Genomic DNA, 16583 nt, shown 5'->3' on the forward strand with positions numbered 1-16583 from the left:
ATATAATTATTTTACAACTGCTACAATAAAGAGTACAACAGCAAAGTTTTGATAAAACTGCCTGAAAAGCTGAGAGATATTTCCTAAAAGAGATTATTTGAAAGGTAGGTAGGGATCTAGTTTTGTGCCCGTGCAGCACTGTTTTAATTAATGAATTCTAAGCCAGTAATAGTGCAGGTAATCTTACTTTGTTCTTGTCAGTCATTTGTATTTAAGTGTAAGTTTTATAATAATTAACTTCTAAGTGCCCCCCCATGACTTTTTTAAAACAAACAAAAAATATAGATCAGCCAACATTTTCATTGGGATTGCATTAAATCTATGCTCAATATAGAGAAGTTGAAATCTTTACCATATTGAATTTTTACCATACCAAGTTCATAAGCATCATCCCTCTCTCTCTCTATATATATATACATATATATATGTATATATATACATATGCATATGCATATGTGTATATATGTATATATGTATATACATATGCATATGTGTATATATGTATATATATGTATATATGTATATATAGTTTCCTGTGAAGAAATGTTGAATATATTTTACTAGATTTAATTCTATGTATTTGGATTTTGTGTTGTAAGTGTAAATACATTTTTAAAAATTTATTTTCTAATTTTACATTAGCAATATATATAAAAATGGCTAAATTGCATATTTTTTGTCTTCAGAAGCCTTGTGAAATTTCTGTATCAATTTTAATCATTTAGTGTTATATTCTTCTAGATTTTCTATAAAGATAGTTGACCATTACAAATAATTACTGCATTGCAAATAGTGTCTACTTTGCAAACAAAGAATATTTTACTTTATTTCCAAAATTATGCTTTTTTTCATGCCATGTTGAATTGGGTAGGACTAGAGTACATTTTGAATAGTCTTGGATTGTTCCTGGTATCAGGGAGAGCAATTCATACTTCACTATTAGGTATGATTGCTGTAGGATTCTTTTTTAAGATGCTTGTTAGTTTCTCTTATTTGCTAGAATTCTTTTTTTCCTCAATGTTTTGAATAATTTCTGTGCAACCACTGAAACAATCATATTGATTGTGTTTTGCCCTTTATTCTACTTACTGTTTGTTCTATAAGTAGCTTTGTCTGATTTTTAAAACTTTGCAGTTCTGTAACAAATACCAGTTGGTTGTGATATGGTAACTATAAAATATCACTAGATTCAATTTGATAATATTTTGTGTTGGAATTTTGTATCTATGTTCATGAAAGACATTAGCCATTTATTTTACTTATTTAATGTCTCTTTTAGTTGCAGAACTGAGATCATGATAGCATCTAAAAATGAGTTATGGTTTACTTCCCTTTTCATCTCTGAGTTTATCTAAAATGGATGATATTTTTTTCCTTAAATATTCAGGAAAATTATTTGGGAAGTCATGCTGGTCTAGAGTTTGATTTGGGAAAAAAATTTTAACAGTTCAATTACTGTATTTTATTTTTTTAATGTTTATTTATCATTTTATTTTGAGAGAGAGAGAGTGCATGCAAGCACAAGCGGGGGAGGGGCAGAGAGAGAGGGAGAAAGAGAGAGAGAATCCAAAGCAATCTCCACGCTATCAGCACATAGCCCAACTCAGAGCTTGATCCCACAGATCATGAACTGAGCCCATATCAGGAGTCAGACGCTAAACCAGCTCAACAGAGTGTGAGCCATCCAGGTGTGCTGGTTCAATGAATTTAATAATCAGGTTTAGTAGGCTGAACCTCTCAAGGAGTATAAATTTTCAAATTTACTAGTGTTAAGTTGTTTCATAATAACATTTGCGATATTTTTTGTATTTAAGATCTGAGGTTTTTTTCCCTTTTTTGTCATTTCTTTTTTAAAAACTTTTAAAAGTGTTTATTTATTTTGAGAGAGAGAGAGAGAGAGAGAGAGAGAGAGAGAGAAAGAATGAGAATGCACAAATGAGAGCCAGTGTGTGAACAGGGGAGAGGCAGAGAAAGAGGGAGAGATAGAATCTCAAGCAGGCTCCATGCTGTCAGTGCAAAACCAATGCAGGGCTGTATCTCATGAACCACGAGATCATGACCTGAGCCGAAATCAAGAGTCAGACACTTAACTGACTGAGTCACCCAAGTGCCCCAAATATCCATGTATTTTTATTTTATATTTTGAAATACCAAAATTCACTCTTATTATCAAAGTGTTTGAAAGCAATTAGTTTTTACCATGAAATTATCCCATTTGTTATTCTTTACTTTCTTCAGTACTGTGTCCCCATTTAGAAAAAATATTCCTTACAGTGTTTCTTTTGGTGTAAATTTCAGGGCAAAAAATTATTTCTGTTTTTACATGAAAAATATTTTTATGTTGCCTTCATTTGAATGATATTTTCAGTTAACATTTAAACCCAGGATAGTTGCTGTTTCCTTTCCAAATTTTATTAACCTCACTCCATTTTATTCTATATTCTATTATTTCTGTTGAAAATCACTTTTCAACAACAATGTTGCTGTTCTAGAAATAAACTATCTTTTATCTCTTCAGGGTTTTTTTTTGTCTTTGGGTTTCTGCAGTTTTATGTAAGGTCCCCAGACTTTTTGTTTTGTTTTTGGTATTTGGGAGAGTTCATAGGGCTTCTTGAATCTATTTGTTGGAATCTTTGATTGCTTTTGGAAAATTCTTCGTGAATATTTCTTCAAATATTTTTTCTAAGTCAATTTCTTTGTGACTCCATTGCACATATGTTTGACGTTTTCCCTAAGTCTTTTTTTAAAAATTAATGTTTATTTTATTTTTGAGAGAGAGTGGGGGAGAGAGTGTGAATGGTGGAGGAGCAGAGAGAGAGGGAGAGAGAGAATCCCAAGAAGGCTCTGTGCTGTCAGTGCAGAGCTCACTGTGGTGCTTGACTCCATGAACCATGAGATCATGACCTGAACCAAAAATCAAGAGTCAGATGCTTAAGTGACTGAGCCACCTAGGTGCCCCTCATTCTCTTTTATTATTGGCCTCTTTTCTGGATCAATAATTCTTACTTGCAGTATTTGCAAATGATTTTTAAAGTATTTCAAGTATTTATCAAATTTGCCATCTTTTTATCTATTTTCTTATACATATTAGCTGTAATTATTTTAGTCTTTGATAATCACAGTATCTTGATCACTTGTGTAACTTAAAAATTTTTTTTTTCATTTTATGTCTTGGTTTAAGTTGATTTGCTTGTTTCATTTATTGTATGTTAATTTTTTATTGAATGCCAGTAGAGTATATTAAAAATAGTGGAGGGGCGCCTGGGTGGCTCAGTCGGTTGAGCGTCCGACTTCAGCTCAGGTCACGATCTCACGGTCTGTGAGTTCGAGCCCCACGTCGGGCTCTGGGCTGATGGCTCAGAGCCTGGAGCCTGCTTCCGATTCTGTGTCTCCCTCTCTCTCTGCCCCTCCCCCGTTCATGCTCTGTCTCTCTCTGTCCCAAAAATAAATAAACGTTAAAAAAAATTAAAAAAAAATAATGGAGACTTAGATGATGTTATTTCCTTCCAGAGAGGATTCTAATTTTGTTTTAGTAGTCAAGTTAAGGAAATTGCCTTTATTTGGCCCAAACTGGTGTGTTTCTTTTTGTAAAACTTTGCTTTTCCTCAGGGCATAACCATTTGAAGTGTTTCCACTGACAGCCTGAGGTTTGTACTAGGAACCCCTCTCCTTGATGGCCCCACATATGCCAGAAATAGCTGAAATCTCTACATATTATTTTAGATTCTGATTTATATTTGGTTTCTTAGCATCACACTGTGCATATGCACAATTTAGGAATTAGTAAATACCTTAAGGAGAAATTGGAGGTAGAATGTTTGATTAAATTCTTCTCTGTTGGTTCCTTTTTTTCTTTTTTTAATATGAAATTTATTGTCGAATTGGTTTCCATACAATACCCAGTGCTCATCCCAACAGATGCCCTCCTCAATGCCCATCACCCACTTTCCCCTCCCTCCCACCCACATCAACCCTCAGTTTATTCTCAGTTTTTAGGAGTCTCTTATGGTTTGCCTCACTCCCTCTCTAACTTTTTTTTCCCCTTCCCCTCCCCCATGGTCTTCTGTTAAGTTTCTCAGGATCCACATAAGAGTGAAAACATATGGTATCTGTCTTTCTCTGTATGACTTATTTCACTTAGCATAACACTCTCCAGTTCCATCCATGTTGCTACAAAAGGCCATATGTCATTCTTTCTCATTGCCAAGTAGTATTCCATTGTGTATATAAACCACATTTTCTTTATCCAGTTGATGGACATTTAGGCTCTTTCCATAATTTGGCTATTGTTGAAAGTGCTGCTATAAACATTGGGGTACTAGTGCCCCTATGCATCAGCACTCCTGTATCCCTTGGGTTAATTCTTAGCAGTGCTATTGCTGGGTCATAGGGTAGATCTATTTTTAATTTTTTGAGGAACCTCCACACTGTTTTCCAGAGCGGTGCACCAGTTGGCATTCCCACCAACAGTGCAAGAGTGTTCCCATTTCTCCACATCCTCTCCAGCATCTATAGTCTCCTGATTTGTTCATTGTAGCCGCTCTGACTGGCAGAGAAGTCATAGCTGTTTGGACAGACGTTAACTTCAATTTTTGTTTCTCCAGCCCAATGCGGCAGATGCAAATTCTAAGCCATTTCTGTGCAGTAAAACAGCAAATGCACCAATGGGGAAAAGTGGCCAGCATAATGTAGAGCTTACATCACTGCATTTCCAATCCTTCAAGGAAATTGTTGCATCAAATCCTGATTTTGTTAGCTGCTGTGTGATTCTTTCAATAATTTTAAAATTTTTAAATAAATTTTATAGTTATGTTCATTGGGAAGATTAGTTTGATACCAAATATTTACCACAAGAAGCAGAAAACTGTAGTTCCATTTTACTTATTATACTTCACTATTATTAGTTGATAGTCTGTTTTCTTCCAATAAATAAATTCCCTGAAAGTAGAAATCACCATATCCCTAGTTGTTAAAGCAATGCCTGAAGCATAAGGTTCACTTAATATTTGCTGAATGTATATTTTCTGAATAGAAGCCAGTATATATAGTCTTTTTTATTCCATATGTAGGTATTTTGATAGCTCTATTTCATCAATTTACATTTAAAGTATATTATTTCAGATCAAGATATGGGATTTCAAATTCTATGTACATCTGTGACATCATCACTTTGGTTAATAGTGTAGATTAAACATGTCCCAAGAACCTTGATAATCGTACCATGCATAGTAGCACTTTATCTGTGTACCTCAGAGTATACATAATGAATAGTTGACTTGTTTAGGTGACCTTTGCAGGCATTCCTCTCTGTCCAGAATTTCATTGCTATCTTTACTCTTCATTGATGCTATGAAAATTTATACAGTCAACTTATTGAGGACTTCTAAGCTTAAGGCAAATTAACATTAAAAGGTTGTATAATTCTAGTGAATTTTCAACTAGTCTATGTTGAATCTTCTTTTTTTTATTTCTTAACAACTATTAGGATAGGGTCTATGGCTTTCCAAGGAGTTTTAGTGATTCAAATAGTTTGAGCTAATCTAAAAATTAATATCTGAACAGAATTAATGCTATCACTCTCCTAGGTCATGGGAGTAGACCATGGGAGTAGACCATGGGAGGTCTAGTAGCAAGTGCTACTAGAGAGGGACTTGGTGGGGTGAGGTGGTGAGGAGGTGTGATCTGCTCTTTTATTCCATCTGCTTAAGTCTTTGAGGTTCTTAGTGATGGGAACATGCAGGAACTACCAAGGGGGATGGTCTTCCTGTTCATTTCATTGGATGCAGTTGAAACCTTTGTCTTGTTAGTTTCCACTTCATTTCAGGCAAATCCTAATTAGCCCTTGATATCCTTTGAGAGGCATTTGTATAAATAACAACGTTTATGAGTAGGAGGGTAGGATTGTTTTCTGTTGTTTGTTCATAGGCGTTTTATACTGTTTACTTCCTTGACCTGGGAAACCTAGATGGTTCTACCTTTCACCAGCATTAGCCCTTCCATCAGTAGATATGAGATGTGTGCTGCTGGTGCACAACTTTCTTGGGTCAAAAACCTAGTGAGATCCTTCTAGCCCAGTCAGCTTCTTTTGATGTGAATTATGCCCACAAGAAATTAAAATATCCTAGACACACAAAAGAATGGGTGTGAAGATACTCCACTGCTTTTCTCTCTAGAACCCATGGCTCCTCTGTTTCTTTTACCTTGATCAGGTGTAGGAGCAGGAGCAGGTTGCTAAGTCTGCTGCCTACAGAGATGTTTAACTACAGAACAAGAGGCCCATCTTATATTTTCCTAAGAAGACAATTTCAGTAAATAAATATATATATGCTTAATTAAATATATATAAATTAGGTTATATTAAAAAAATTTAATGTTTATTTATTTTTGAGAGAGAGACAGAGCATGGGGGAAGGGCAGAGAGAGACAGAGACATGGAATCTGAAGCAGGCTCCAGGCTCTGAGCTGTCAGCACAGAACTCGACATGGGGCTCGAACCTGCCAATTGCGAGATCATGACCTGAGCTGAAGTCAGATGCTTAACCAACTGAGCCACCTTAATTTATAGGTGCCCCCATAAATTAAGTTATATTAAAATAGATAGTTAAATATATATTAAAATTGTCATATATGTTCATTGGATACTTAAATTGGTTATTGGCTAGTGAGTATTGAAATGTTGTTTGTTTGGCTAAGAGAATACAGTTTTACTTTAATTTGATTAATTTCTATTTAAGTAAGCATATGTACCATGCATAGTAGCATTTTACCTGTATCCATAATAAATGACTTGACTGTTGAAGTGCTCTTTGTAGGCATTTTTTTCTATCCAAAATTTGTGTTAGTATCTTTTCTGGATTTTTGTGTTAGTATTGTGGCTACAGTATTAGACTCACTTAAGTACTTATTTACCCATGTGTACCTTTTCATCCACACATAGCCAAATACCTATGTGCCCATATGTAACCTGCAGAGGGAAATGGTGAGTGCTAGTTGACATTTCCCTGTTAGCAAGTCCTGGAAAGAAGTATCTGGACCCAAACCCAAAAAAGTATCTGGGTTGAGAACCCCTGCTGTCTTTTCTATGGCAAGAAAAACATTAATTATGGTTCTTTCAGAGTCAGTGTGTTATAATGGTATCATATGAATCAATGGGTTTGTTTCTTTTTTTAATGGAAAAGACTGTTAAACTTATGTTCTAGGATTAGAGTTTTTAATTGACCAGAATTAATTTTTAATTAACCTTAATTAATTAATCGGAATTAATATAAAAAAGTGACCCAGAAGCTACATGATCTGCCAAAGATATCTTTATTTGAATATGTCATCCAAGAAAACATGGTTAAAAATGATTATGAAGAGAATATTTTTTAAATCCATTTTATTTTATGTCTGGAAAAGAGGTATCTGGTTTTAGCTATCTGGAAGCTGAACATGGAAATTTCATTGACCTCACTGCTTTCTTTTTTTTTTTTTAATTCTTTTTCCTTCTTCATACTATTCTCTGCACTTTCTTTAAGGTGCCCAAAATGTCTATTCTTTCCATATATTCACTCCCACCAAGAGTTTATATTCTGGTGAGATACTTAAAGCAAAGTACTTAGAATCACAATGCGGAGAGGGGCTTTGCAAAAATAATCCAGTGTCGTCTACCTGCCTTCCATCTATGAAAAATGTAATTTGCTATGGAAGTACATGTTTTTTCAGCATTGTTATGTTGTCACAAAAAAAGGAGATCTCTCATTTCCATGTGTGTTGAAGAATTAAACATAGTCTATGGCCACTTTCTAATGATCACTTAATGAGCCTGGAATGACAACGTCCTTTTAGTTTTCTTTTTTAAATACCACCCCTGCAAATTAAACAACTTTGGACTGAGAAAATCACGGTGCTAAGAAAAAATATTTACTCTTCCAAGAAGCCTATATTTTCAGTGATTTCACCCACAAGTATTGTTTATAGTATGAAGCAATAAAAGTGGTAATGAGTCACTATTAAGGAACAATGCAGATTTCTGTTGTTTTCCTCATTACTGTATATTTTGAAGGATATCATCTCTAGCTGTAGTTTCAAAATTAATCTGAAATATTTTAGTCCACCTGCAGGCTTATTCTTCCTCATGTTTTGGGCCTGAAGTTTAAAGAACCGAGTGAAATACAAAGAGCCCAAAGATATTATACTCCTGGTATGCAAATATATATTTGTTAAGTTATTTATTGAATATCTTCATCAATAGCTATGTTCTACATGGGACTCACTAAATGTGATTCTTCATTCGTCCCATCCCAGATGGACTTGTTTTATGTTGCTCATGAAATATTTCTGTGTGGCTATGCCCTAATGCAAGAGTTAATACTTTTATAGTATACATATATTTGTCTTATAATTGGTTAAGGAAATATTGATATCAGGAAACCAGGATAGATCACTCAAATCTAAAATGTTCTACACTGTAAATGTGAAAAGTACATCCTGTATATAGAAATGTCTTCAGGAATCTTATTTCTTGGCATAGACAATGTTCAGCCCTTACTATCATGCAGTAAAGAGATGTTTAGTGTTTGTTGATTTATCAGATGAGCTGAAAAATAATCTAATTAAATAAGTTTGAACGTTGCCTTTAATTGCTTTAACTGGCAATATATATACTTACATATGGAACGAATCAACCTATTTTTTATTAATTGGGTTTCATAAAATCCATTACTGTAAATCTGACCAAAATTATCTTAATTTTGTATGGTATTTATTGGCTTCATTTCATAGTCAAAAATAAATGGCAAATCATCTCAGAAGTCATCAGGCTTTATAAAGCCTTCTATAAATCATGTGACCTTATGTTTATACAAAATATAATTATTGGCTAGCAGATTGAATAACACAGTCATGTATTGTACAGGTCTACAGACCTAAAGTTTTGCATACTAAATCTACTTTTAGCAAATCTCATTTATCTTTCTAGTAAGGAAATATATATGCCACCTACTAAAATCTTTATTTGAGGAAAAACAAACTATGTAAATGTTATTATGTTTTTCTAAGTGTAGTTTAGTTTTAATCACAAATGGTAAAATTTAACATTGTTTCAAAATTCTCTAGGCACTGTTTTTGCCAAATGCCTCAATTATTCCATTGAATCTTGCTGGCGTGGGAGACCCTCTAGCTTGGAAGTTTCCAATACAGGGGCCTTGGAGCAGGATAGAGACTCTGACAGGTGGACTCAGCTATGTGTTAGAGGTGGATGTGTGTCCTGAGAGGTTGAACATAGTGTCAGAATTGTAAGAATGATAAATATTAGGCAAGAAATGGGAAATCAGATAAAATTTAGCAAGGGGAGCTGAGTAAATACTACTAAACATGCTACTTTGGTATAGAAACTTTCAATCTACAAGGTGTTTTTTTTTTTTCTGTTTTCTTTTGTTTGCATCATCTCTCTATAAATCTCTGTGAGGTATCTAATAGGTTTTCTTCTTGAAATGGTTTTCTTCTTATCTACTTTGTGAACGCTTTACATTCACTCCTCAACAAGTATTGGCTAAATCAATAAATGAACCCTTTATGTTTTATTTAGTAGGATAAGGAGAATAAAAGAAACTACGTGACAATGTTTTTCACGGCAAACAAAAAAGCACAATTAAATATGGTGGCATTGCAGGTGTTTATTTAATCATGTCATTTGACAACATTTAAAAGGCTGACCTGCACTACACATTTTGATAGAATATAAAAACAATGATATACAGTATATACCATTTAAGACCAACTGGAAAGACAGAAATGGTTATGTATGAAACACAATAGATGAACTCTATAGTGATATCTCTACAATATACTCTGTGAAAGTTAGATAAAAATACACCTAACTCTGGGGCACCTGGGTGGCTCAGTTGGTTGAGCATCCGACTTCGGCTCAGGTCATGATCTCACAGTCTGTGTGTTCGAGCCCCGCATCGAGCTCTGTGCTGATGGCTCAGAGTCTGGAGCCTGCTTCCGATTCTGTGTCTCCCTCTCTCTCTGTCCCTTCCCTGCTCATGCTCTGTCTCTCTCTGTCTCAAAAATAATAAAAACATAAAAAAAAATACACCTAACTCTGGAGCCAACTTAAACAACCTAAAGGAACGTTGTTAACACGGGAGAAAGAAGTAACAGCAAATATTTATGAAGCTCCCCATAAGAATCAGACCTGAACGTAGATGCTTGACAGACATTATCTCTTTAATCCTCAGAACCATGCTTCAAGTCCATTGTGTGCTAGAACATGCTTATATTCGCTCACAATAGCTACTTGATATTGTCCCAAGTCTGCTTTCAGCAACTTCCCATTGGTATCCTTAAATGAGTCTCTGTGGGAATAGTCACCCATGGATATCTGTAAGAACGATAAATCAAGGCTTCCTCCCCACCCACTACTGGAGCAAGGCTGTTGTTAAACATTTACCAGCACACCATTGATATGCATTAAGTAGGATTATTTTATATTTAGCTTCTAATACCCATTCCAATTCTGAAATCCTATAATATTGCAGAAAGCAAATTATCTAGCAATTTTTATTGAATTAACTTTGTTAATTTTAATGAATGATTTAAATATTTATAACACTTTTAGGTTGTACATTAAAATATTTTAGTTAAAAGTGTTAATTTTTACATACATAATTGATTAGTAAACTGAAAAGGTGTTTGTGTTTTTGTAATGGGCTATGTTTCCTCATTTTCTAATGAGGGATATTTTACTATTTAAATGGTAAATGTTATTATTTATGAAGATTTATTAAAGCTAAAATTTCTTTAACACAACTTCTGATCTTACCTTTGACCACTCTTTGTGTTGGTATTTTGCAGTGAGGCCCACAGTAATTGAAACTGATGTTTATGTAAACAGCATTGGACCAGTTGACCCCATAAATATGGTGAGTAATGAATATTAAATAATTGTCTGCCATAGAGTTCTTGAGTATATACCTTCACAAAAAAAATGGTTATGTGACTAATTCTGATAGCTAATTCTGAATGAGCTCAGGGCAACTTGTGAAATTACTGTGTGCCAGGTTCAGGGACTAGAGCTAGAATATTCCATATCTATGACTGTGTAGTCTGTTATTCCGAAGTGCTGTGTTTGGTAGGAGCGATGCCAAGGCATAAAAAATTATCTGTAGAAATCTGGAAAGAGAACCAGAAGGACTGAAGGGAAAACAGAGAAGAAAAGGACTTATTGGGAGAGTGGAGAGCACACACAGAGTCATGGAGAAATGAAACAACCTAACAGGATCAGGGGAACTTCCAGCAGTTTGATAACACTGGAACATAAGGTGATATGTGAGGAAGTGAGGCTGAAAGATGCTTAAGGTCTTTATTAAAGATAGTCTTCCAAGCCATAACAGAAGGCCGTGTGTTGCATGAATTATAACCACTTGGATCAGAGAAATGACTGGAAGCTTTTCATCAGGAGGGTATGTGGATGTATATTTTAATAGATCACCATTATAACAGTGTAGAAGATGGGTAAGACCAGTTAAGAGAGTTAGAGAGACCACTTGAGAGGTTGCTTTAATCTGGGCAACAGATCTTCTATTCTGGGGCAATCTAAAATTCATATTCTGAGGGAGTAGGGCTTAGGGCTTTAACATATAAATTTTAGGGTGACACAATTCAGCCCATAACACCACCTAAAGATAATTCTTAAGACTGCTGATTTACTCTCTTACTTCATTTATCCATTAGTACAACAGTCAAATCATGTCTTTATTATAGATCTTAACCACTGTTTTATCTGAATAACCATCATGCCTAACAATTGCCTGTGTCTGCTGATTCCTACAGTATTACTGTGAGCCCCAGGTTTTCTCTCACTTAATATGATGTTCACGCAATTGTCATTAGCTTTCACAGCTGCCTGCATTGACTACTGTACTGACAGTATTTTGGCCACACCATAACTGACATCCTTGTCTCCTTGTTGCAAATGAATATGAATTGGCTGTGGAAAGAAGTTGAATGTGAGAATCCGAAATGAGGAGCTAACTCTCAGGAAAAAGAGCTAGAACAAGTATTTGTCAGAAATTAGCTAAACCTCTGAGAGATGGGAAAAACAATCTTAAAGAGAAGGAAAGAAGGAATAAATATCAGACCGTAAGGAACACATACATTGAAAGACCTGAAAAGTGAAGTTGAGGTAGTAAATGAAACATCAAAGCTGGCAACAAAAAGAAGATAAAACAGTGGCAAAGAAACCAAGGAAAAAGGAAGCTCTAATAAGTTTTTGAGTATTAGCTCTGCCCAAATCGAATTCCTAAACAAATAGTTGATTTTTGTAAAGATGAAGCATTCTATATACTTGTGTGTATCAACATTATGTAAATTTGATTACCAAAATGCTCATTTTCTCCTTAGGAGAATCTTACATAATGTTTAATTCTAATTAACCAATGCTTAAAGAAAACAACCCTACTGCAGTTTATGGAAGGCTACGTTTTCTGAACTGTGTGTGTTTTGTCTTGGGCTCTTGTTTTCAATTTGTTGAATTCATTTTAAAAATGTGGTCATTGGGGCGCCTGGGTGGCTCAGTCGGTTAAGCGTCTGACTTCGGTTCAGGTCATGATCTCATGGTCCGTGGGTTCGAGCCCCACGTCGGGCTCTGTGCTGACAGCTCAGAGCCTGGAGCCTGCTTCAGATTCTGTGTCTCCCTCTCTCTCTGACCCTCCCCCATTCATGCTCTATCTCTCTCTGTCTCAAATAAACATTAAAAAATTTTTTTAAAAAATAAATATTTAAAAATGTGGTCATTAAAATAAAGAGAAATAGGATTTAAGGCTTTGTTAGTATTCCAGAGATGTTTTGACAAGAATGGCTACTGAGAGGCTTCTATGGTGTTTTTGTGTATAAAAGTTCCATAGGATTAAAGAGTTAGTTTTCCCAGTAGGGCAAACTACACACTTGTAACCCTGGCCAGTGATAGTTTTTTAAAAAGCTAATTAAATGAAGTTGCTATTTAAACTGGTGATACTAAAAGCACATACGAGGGGAAAAAAAAACACATGGAATAATTGATAATGTTTATTAAAAGGGAAACATTGTCATACTGGGGATTAATAAGAAGCAGTTTACCTGGAAGTCTGTTTTATCTAAACAATGCAGGAAAATTAGAATTCAGTTTTCATAAAATGAACAAAATTGCTTTGAATGTGAGTGTCCTAGAGCAAGCAGACTTGAGTGTAATTAAGCAAGTAGGAGGAGAGGGTGTTCTTTTTTTCCCCCTGTTAACTACTCACAAATTTAAGTTACTGGTAAGGAACAAAGTTAATGCAATAGTGTAATGGTTTTATTTGTTTTAATTAGCCAAAATTTGGTTTCATGTACAACGGTTATTTGTTTTTCAGCTTGGCTATATAAAATGGTATCTCTGTAAATTACTGAGAAGACCTAAAACATTATTCTACAGTAAGATATATTTTTCCTTTTTTCTTTTTCATGGTTAGATTAATGGTTTCAATTTTGGTTTCACTATCAAAACTTAGGATATTCAGTAATTGACCACTGAAGAAATTAGTCAATAAATAGATTATTTCTATAGTTTACATTTAAATTCAAAATGAGTAACAGAGGCATTAATGAAGACTGAACAAAAATAAAGTAACTTGGATGAAGGCTGTTCAACTACTTGTGCTCTAATTAAAACTCTGAGTAATTTATGAGCACAACAGTGTATAAAATTGTTGAATCGCTATATTGTACACTTGAAACTAATATAACACCATATATTAACTATACTGGAGTTAAAATTAAAAAAAAAAACCTGAATAATAATAAACAACCTTAAAAAGAAAGAGAACAAAAACATACAATTGGAATTAAAGGAAAAATAATGTTAAAAGAGGTTATTAGCCTGGAATTAAAATGTGTTTTAACCTCTTCATTTTGGGGGCTTTGGGAAAATTATGAGTTGTTACTCTTCTGAATAAATATCTCAGGATAATGTAACAATACCAGCTTACCCTCTGATAGCTAAGACAGCATTCAACACGTGCAGCAATTCTCTGACTCAAATGGAAATCACTAAGAGTTCTAGGCAATCCAGGATGACGTTATGGGTGTCTAACAGGAGGGTAAGCACAAGGGGGATAAGTACAGAAACAGTCATAGGTGAAAATTCCAGGTATAGTTTGGAGGGAAAGACCAAGCAGGCACTGCACCAGGCGGTGGAGATGGGCTGGGGAATTGCGCAGGCAGGCACCATGATCTCCCTGGAAAACAAGCTCACCTTTTTCACTGAGGACCACTCCCACATCTTCACCTTTGGCGGATACAACCTCCAACCCCTGTGGCGACTCTATCTTTGGTCTGGCCCCCATGGCGAGCGACACGGACCAGAAGCCCTCCAGTGCCATCCTGTGTGGCAATGGGCCTGGCTACAAGGTGGTAGGCGTGAGTAAGAGAATGTTTCCATAGTGGATTATACTCACAACAAACACCAGGCTCAATCTGCCGTGCCCCTGTGCCCTTAGACCCATGGCAGGGAAGATGTAGTGGTCTTCGCCAAGGGCCCCACCTGCTGCATGGCAATCATAAGCAGAACTACTTTCCCCACACAATGGTTTATGTGGCCTGCGTCGGTAACAGCCACGACCACTGTGCTTTGGCCAGCTGGAGAAGCAGATCCTCTTCAGGCCTCCTGCTCCTTCTGCTGGCCCTGCTCTCCTGGGCATTTTATTTTGAGGGCCCAGGGCCTGGGCCCCCACCAGCCTGTGACAGATGGCCAGTCTTCCTCTCTCAGTGCTGCCCACTGCCTGGGAGACCACACCTCAAGAACCGGGTAGGCGGGAGGCTTCACAGCCTCTACAGCTGCCAGGAAGAGGACCCAGGAAACCAAAGACTGCTGCCTGCCTCACTCTCCTCTGGAATTTTTCACTGGAGCCAGACCAGTTCCTGGCCTCCAGCCTTTGCTCCCCTCCCTCCCTGCTGCCCCTTTGACCAACGGAGTAGGTTTCTCTTGGGTAGTCAGAGAATACAGACTGCAGAAATTCTCAAAGCATCTTATTTTCCTAGCAAACATATTTCTCCAGACCTGGAAGCCCTGGAGATTCCATGGAACATTTCGGATCTGACCTTTCCACTCCCCTCACCTCTAGAACCACCAGGTCTCACCATGCTCATGTCCCAACCTGCAGGGGAGAGAAAATCCTTCTCTGCAGGATGGGCAGTTTGCTCCCTCACTTTCCAAGGCCCAGGAATGAGTGAACTCCTGGGACTGGCCATCCAACCCCAGAGTGGCAGGGCTGGGAACAGCAGCCTGGAGAAGCAGGCACTGCCCAGCTCTTAACATCCATGCCCACTCCTCTCTGAAGCGACACTCGTGTTTGGAATGGCAGTAACTTATTTTCTCTTTTTGGTGTTGGTTAAAAGGGAATACAAACCATTTAAATAAAACTTTCCAAATATTTCTGAGGCAACAAAAAAAAAAAAAGGAAAGAAAATTACAGGTATAATTTGGATGTGACTTTACTTATAGAAACCGGCGCACCCTTATATAGTTCAATATTAAGAGATAATCTCGGTTATCTTGAAGAAATGTATTTATATTTAACAATTTTAAGTTTATTTGTTTGGTTTGTACGATATTTTAAGGCTTGTTTCCATGGTTTTAATTTTTTAACTTCTGCATATTATATTAATTTTTTGGCATTTGTTACCCTAAAATCTATTTATTTTCATAAGCTTTGTCTTAAAAACAATATAAAATTTAGGAACTTTTTGATTGAACACTAGCAAATATAAAATTATAAACAAACAAATGTTATTCTCATCTTTATGCTTCTTTGATCCAGTGTGCTCATTTGCCCCATAAGTAAGAAGTTAAAGCTCTAAGATTAAGAAATTAAATTAATAGCTGAATATCTAAAAGTTATTAAAATAATATTATTATTATTTGATGTAAACAAATACATTTTCATTTTTATTTTGTGGTTTTGTTTATCATGCATTTATTTCCTGCCTGTATTATGACAGTTGGTGCATTGGCTACTAAGTTATAAAAGATAAGACCGTCTTCCTTCAGAGAAGCATAAATCCTAATGGAGAAGATGGCTAAAAAATGCAAATCAGATCAATACGGAAGGGCTAGTACCCAAAAGAATGCTGTGTATGAACCCATATGTATTTAAGTTACAAATGGTGACCTTATACTATTTATGTATGTATGTGTGTATGTATTTGTTTATTGTTATTTATTTATTTTTGAGAGAGAGAGAGAGAGAGAGAGAGAGAGAGAGAGAGACAGCAGGGAAGGAGCACAGAGCAAGGGGGCTTTATGTACATAGTATTACCAAATGCTGCAATATTATATATATTGTTTTATAACTTTGTATATTTGCACTTATTATATCATGACTGTTATTCCATTAATTATTTTTTTAAATACCATTAAATGTCGCATAATATTTGGGAATGTATTTGTGCCATAATATATTAATAATCCATTATTTAACATTTCGAATGTTCCCACTTTATTGTGATTAAGGAGGTGCATATTTTGAATTCTTTTCTAATGATATGCCTCATGGTAGAGACTCTGGGCTAGCTACAATTTGAGT

General features: G+C 35.7%; 1 protein-coding gene and 1 non-coding gene across 3 annotated transcripts in view; both read left to right on the forward strand.

Moving 5' to 3' along the window:
• GABRG1 (gamma-aminobutyric acid type A receptor subunit gamma1) overlaps window positions 1-16583 on the forward strand; it is a 66023-nt gene that overhangs the window by 14053 nt on the left and 35387 nt on the right. For both annotated transcript variants that reach the window (XM_043572741.1, XM_043572742.1), the window contains exon 3: window positions 10840-10907. In XM_043572741.1, coding sequence (XP_043428676.1) covers window positions 10840-10907 — 68 coding nt within the window. The remainder of the gene's footprint in view (window positions 1-10839; window positions 10908-16583) is intronic.
• TRNAR-UCG lies at window positions 12547-12631 on the forward strand. Its single transcript has one exon. It is a non-coding gene; the product is annotated as a tRNA-Arg (tRNA).

The sequence above is a fragment of the Prionailurus bengalensis genome, chromosome B1 (genome assembly GCF_016509475.1).
Source record: "Prionailurus bengalensis isolate Pbe53 chromosome B1, Fcat_Pben_1.1_paternal_pri, whole genome shotgun sequence".
Taxonomy (NCBI): Eukaryota; Metazoa; Chordata; class Mammalia; order Carnivora; family Felidae; genus Prionailurus; species Prionailurus bengalensis.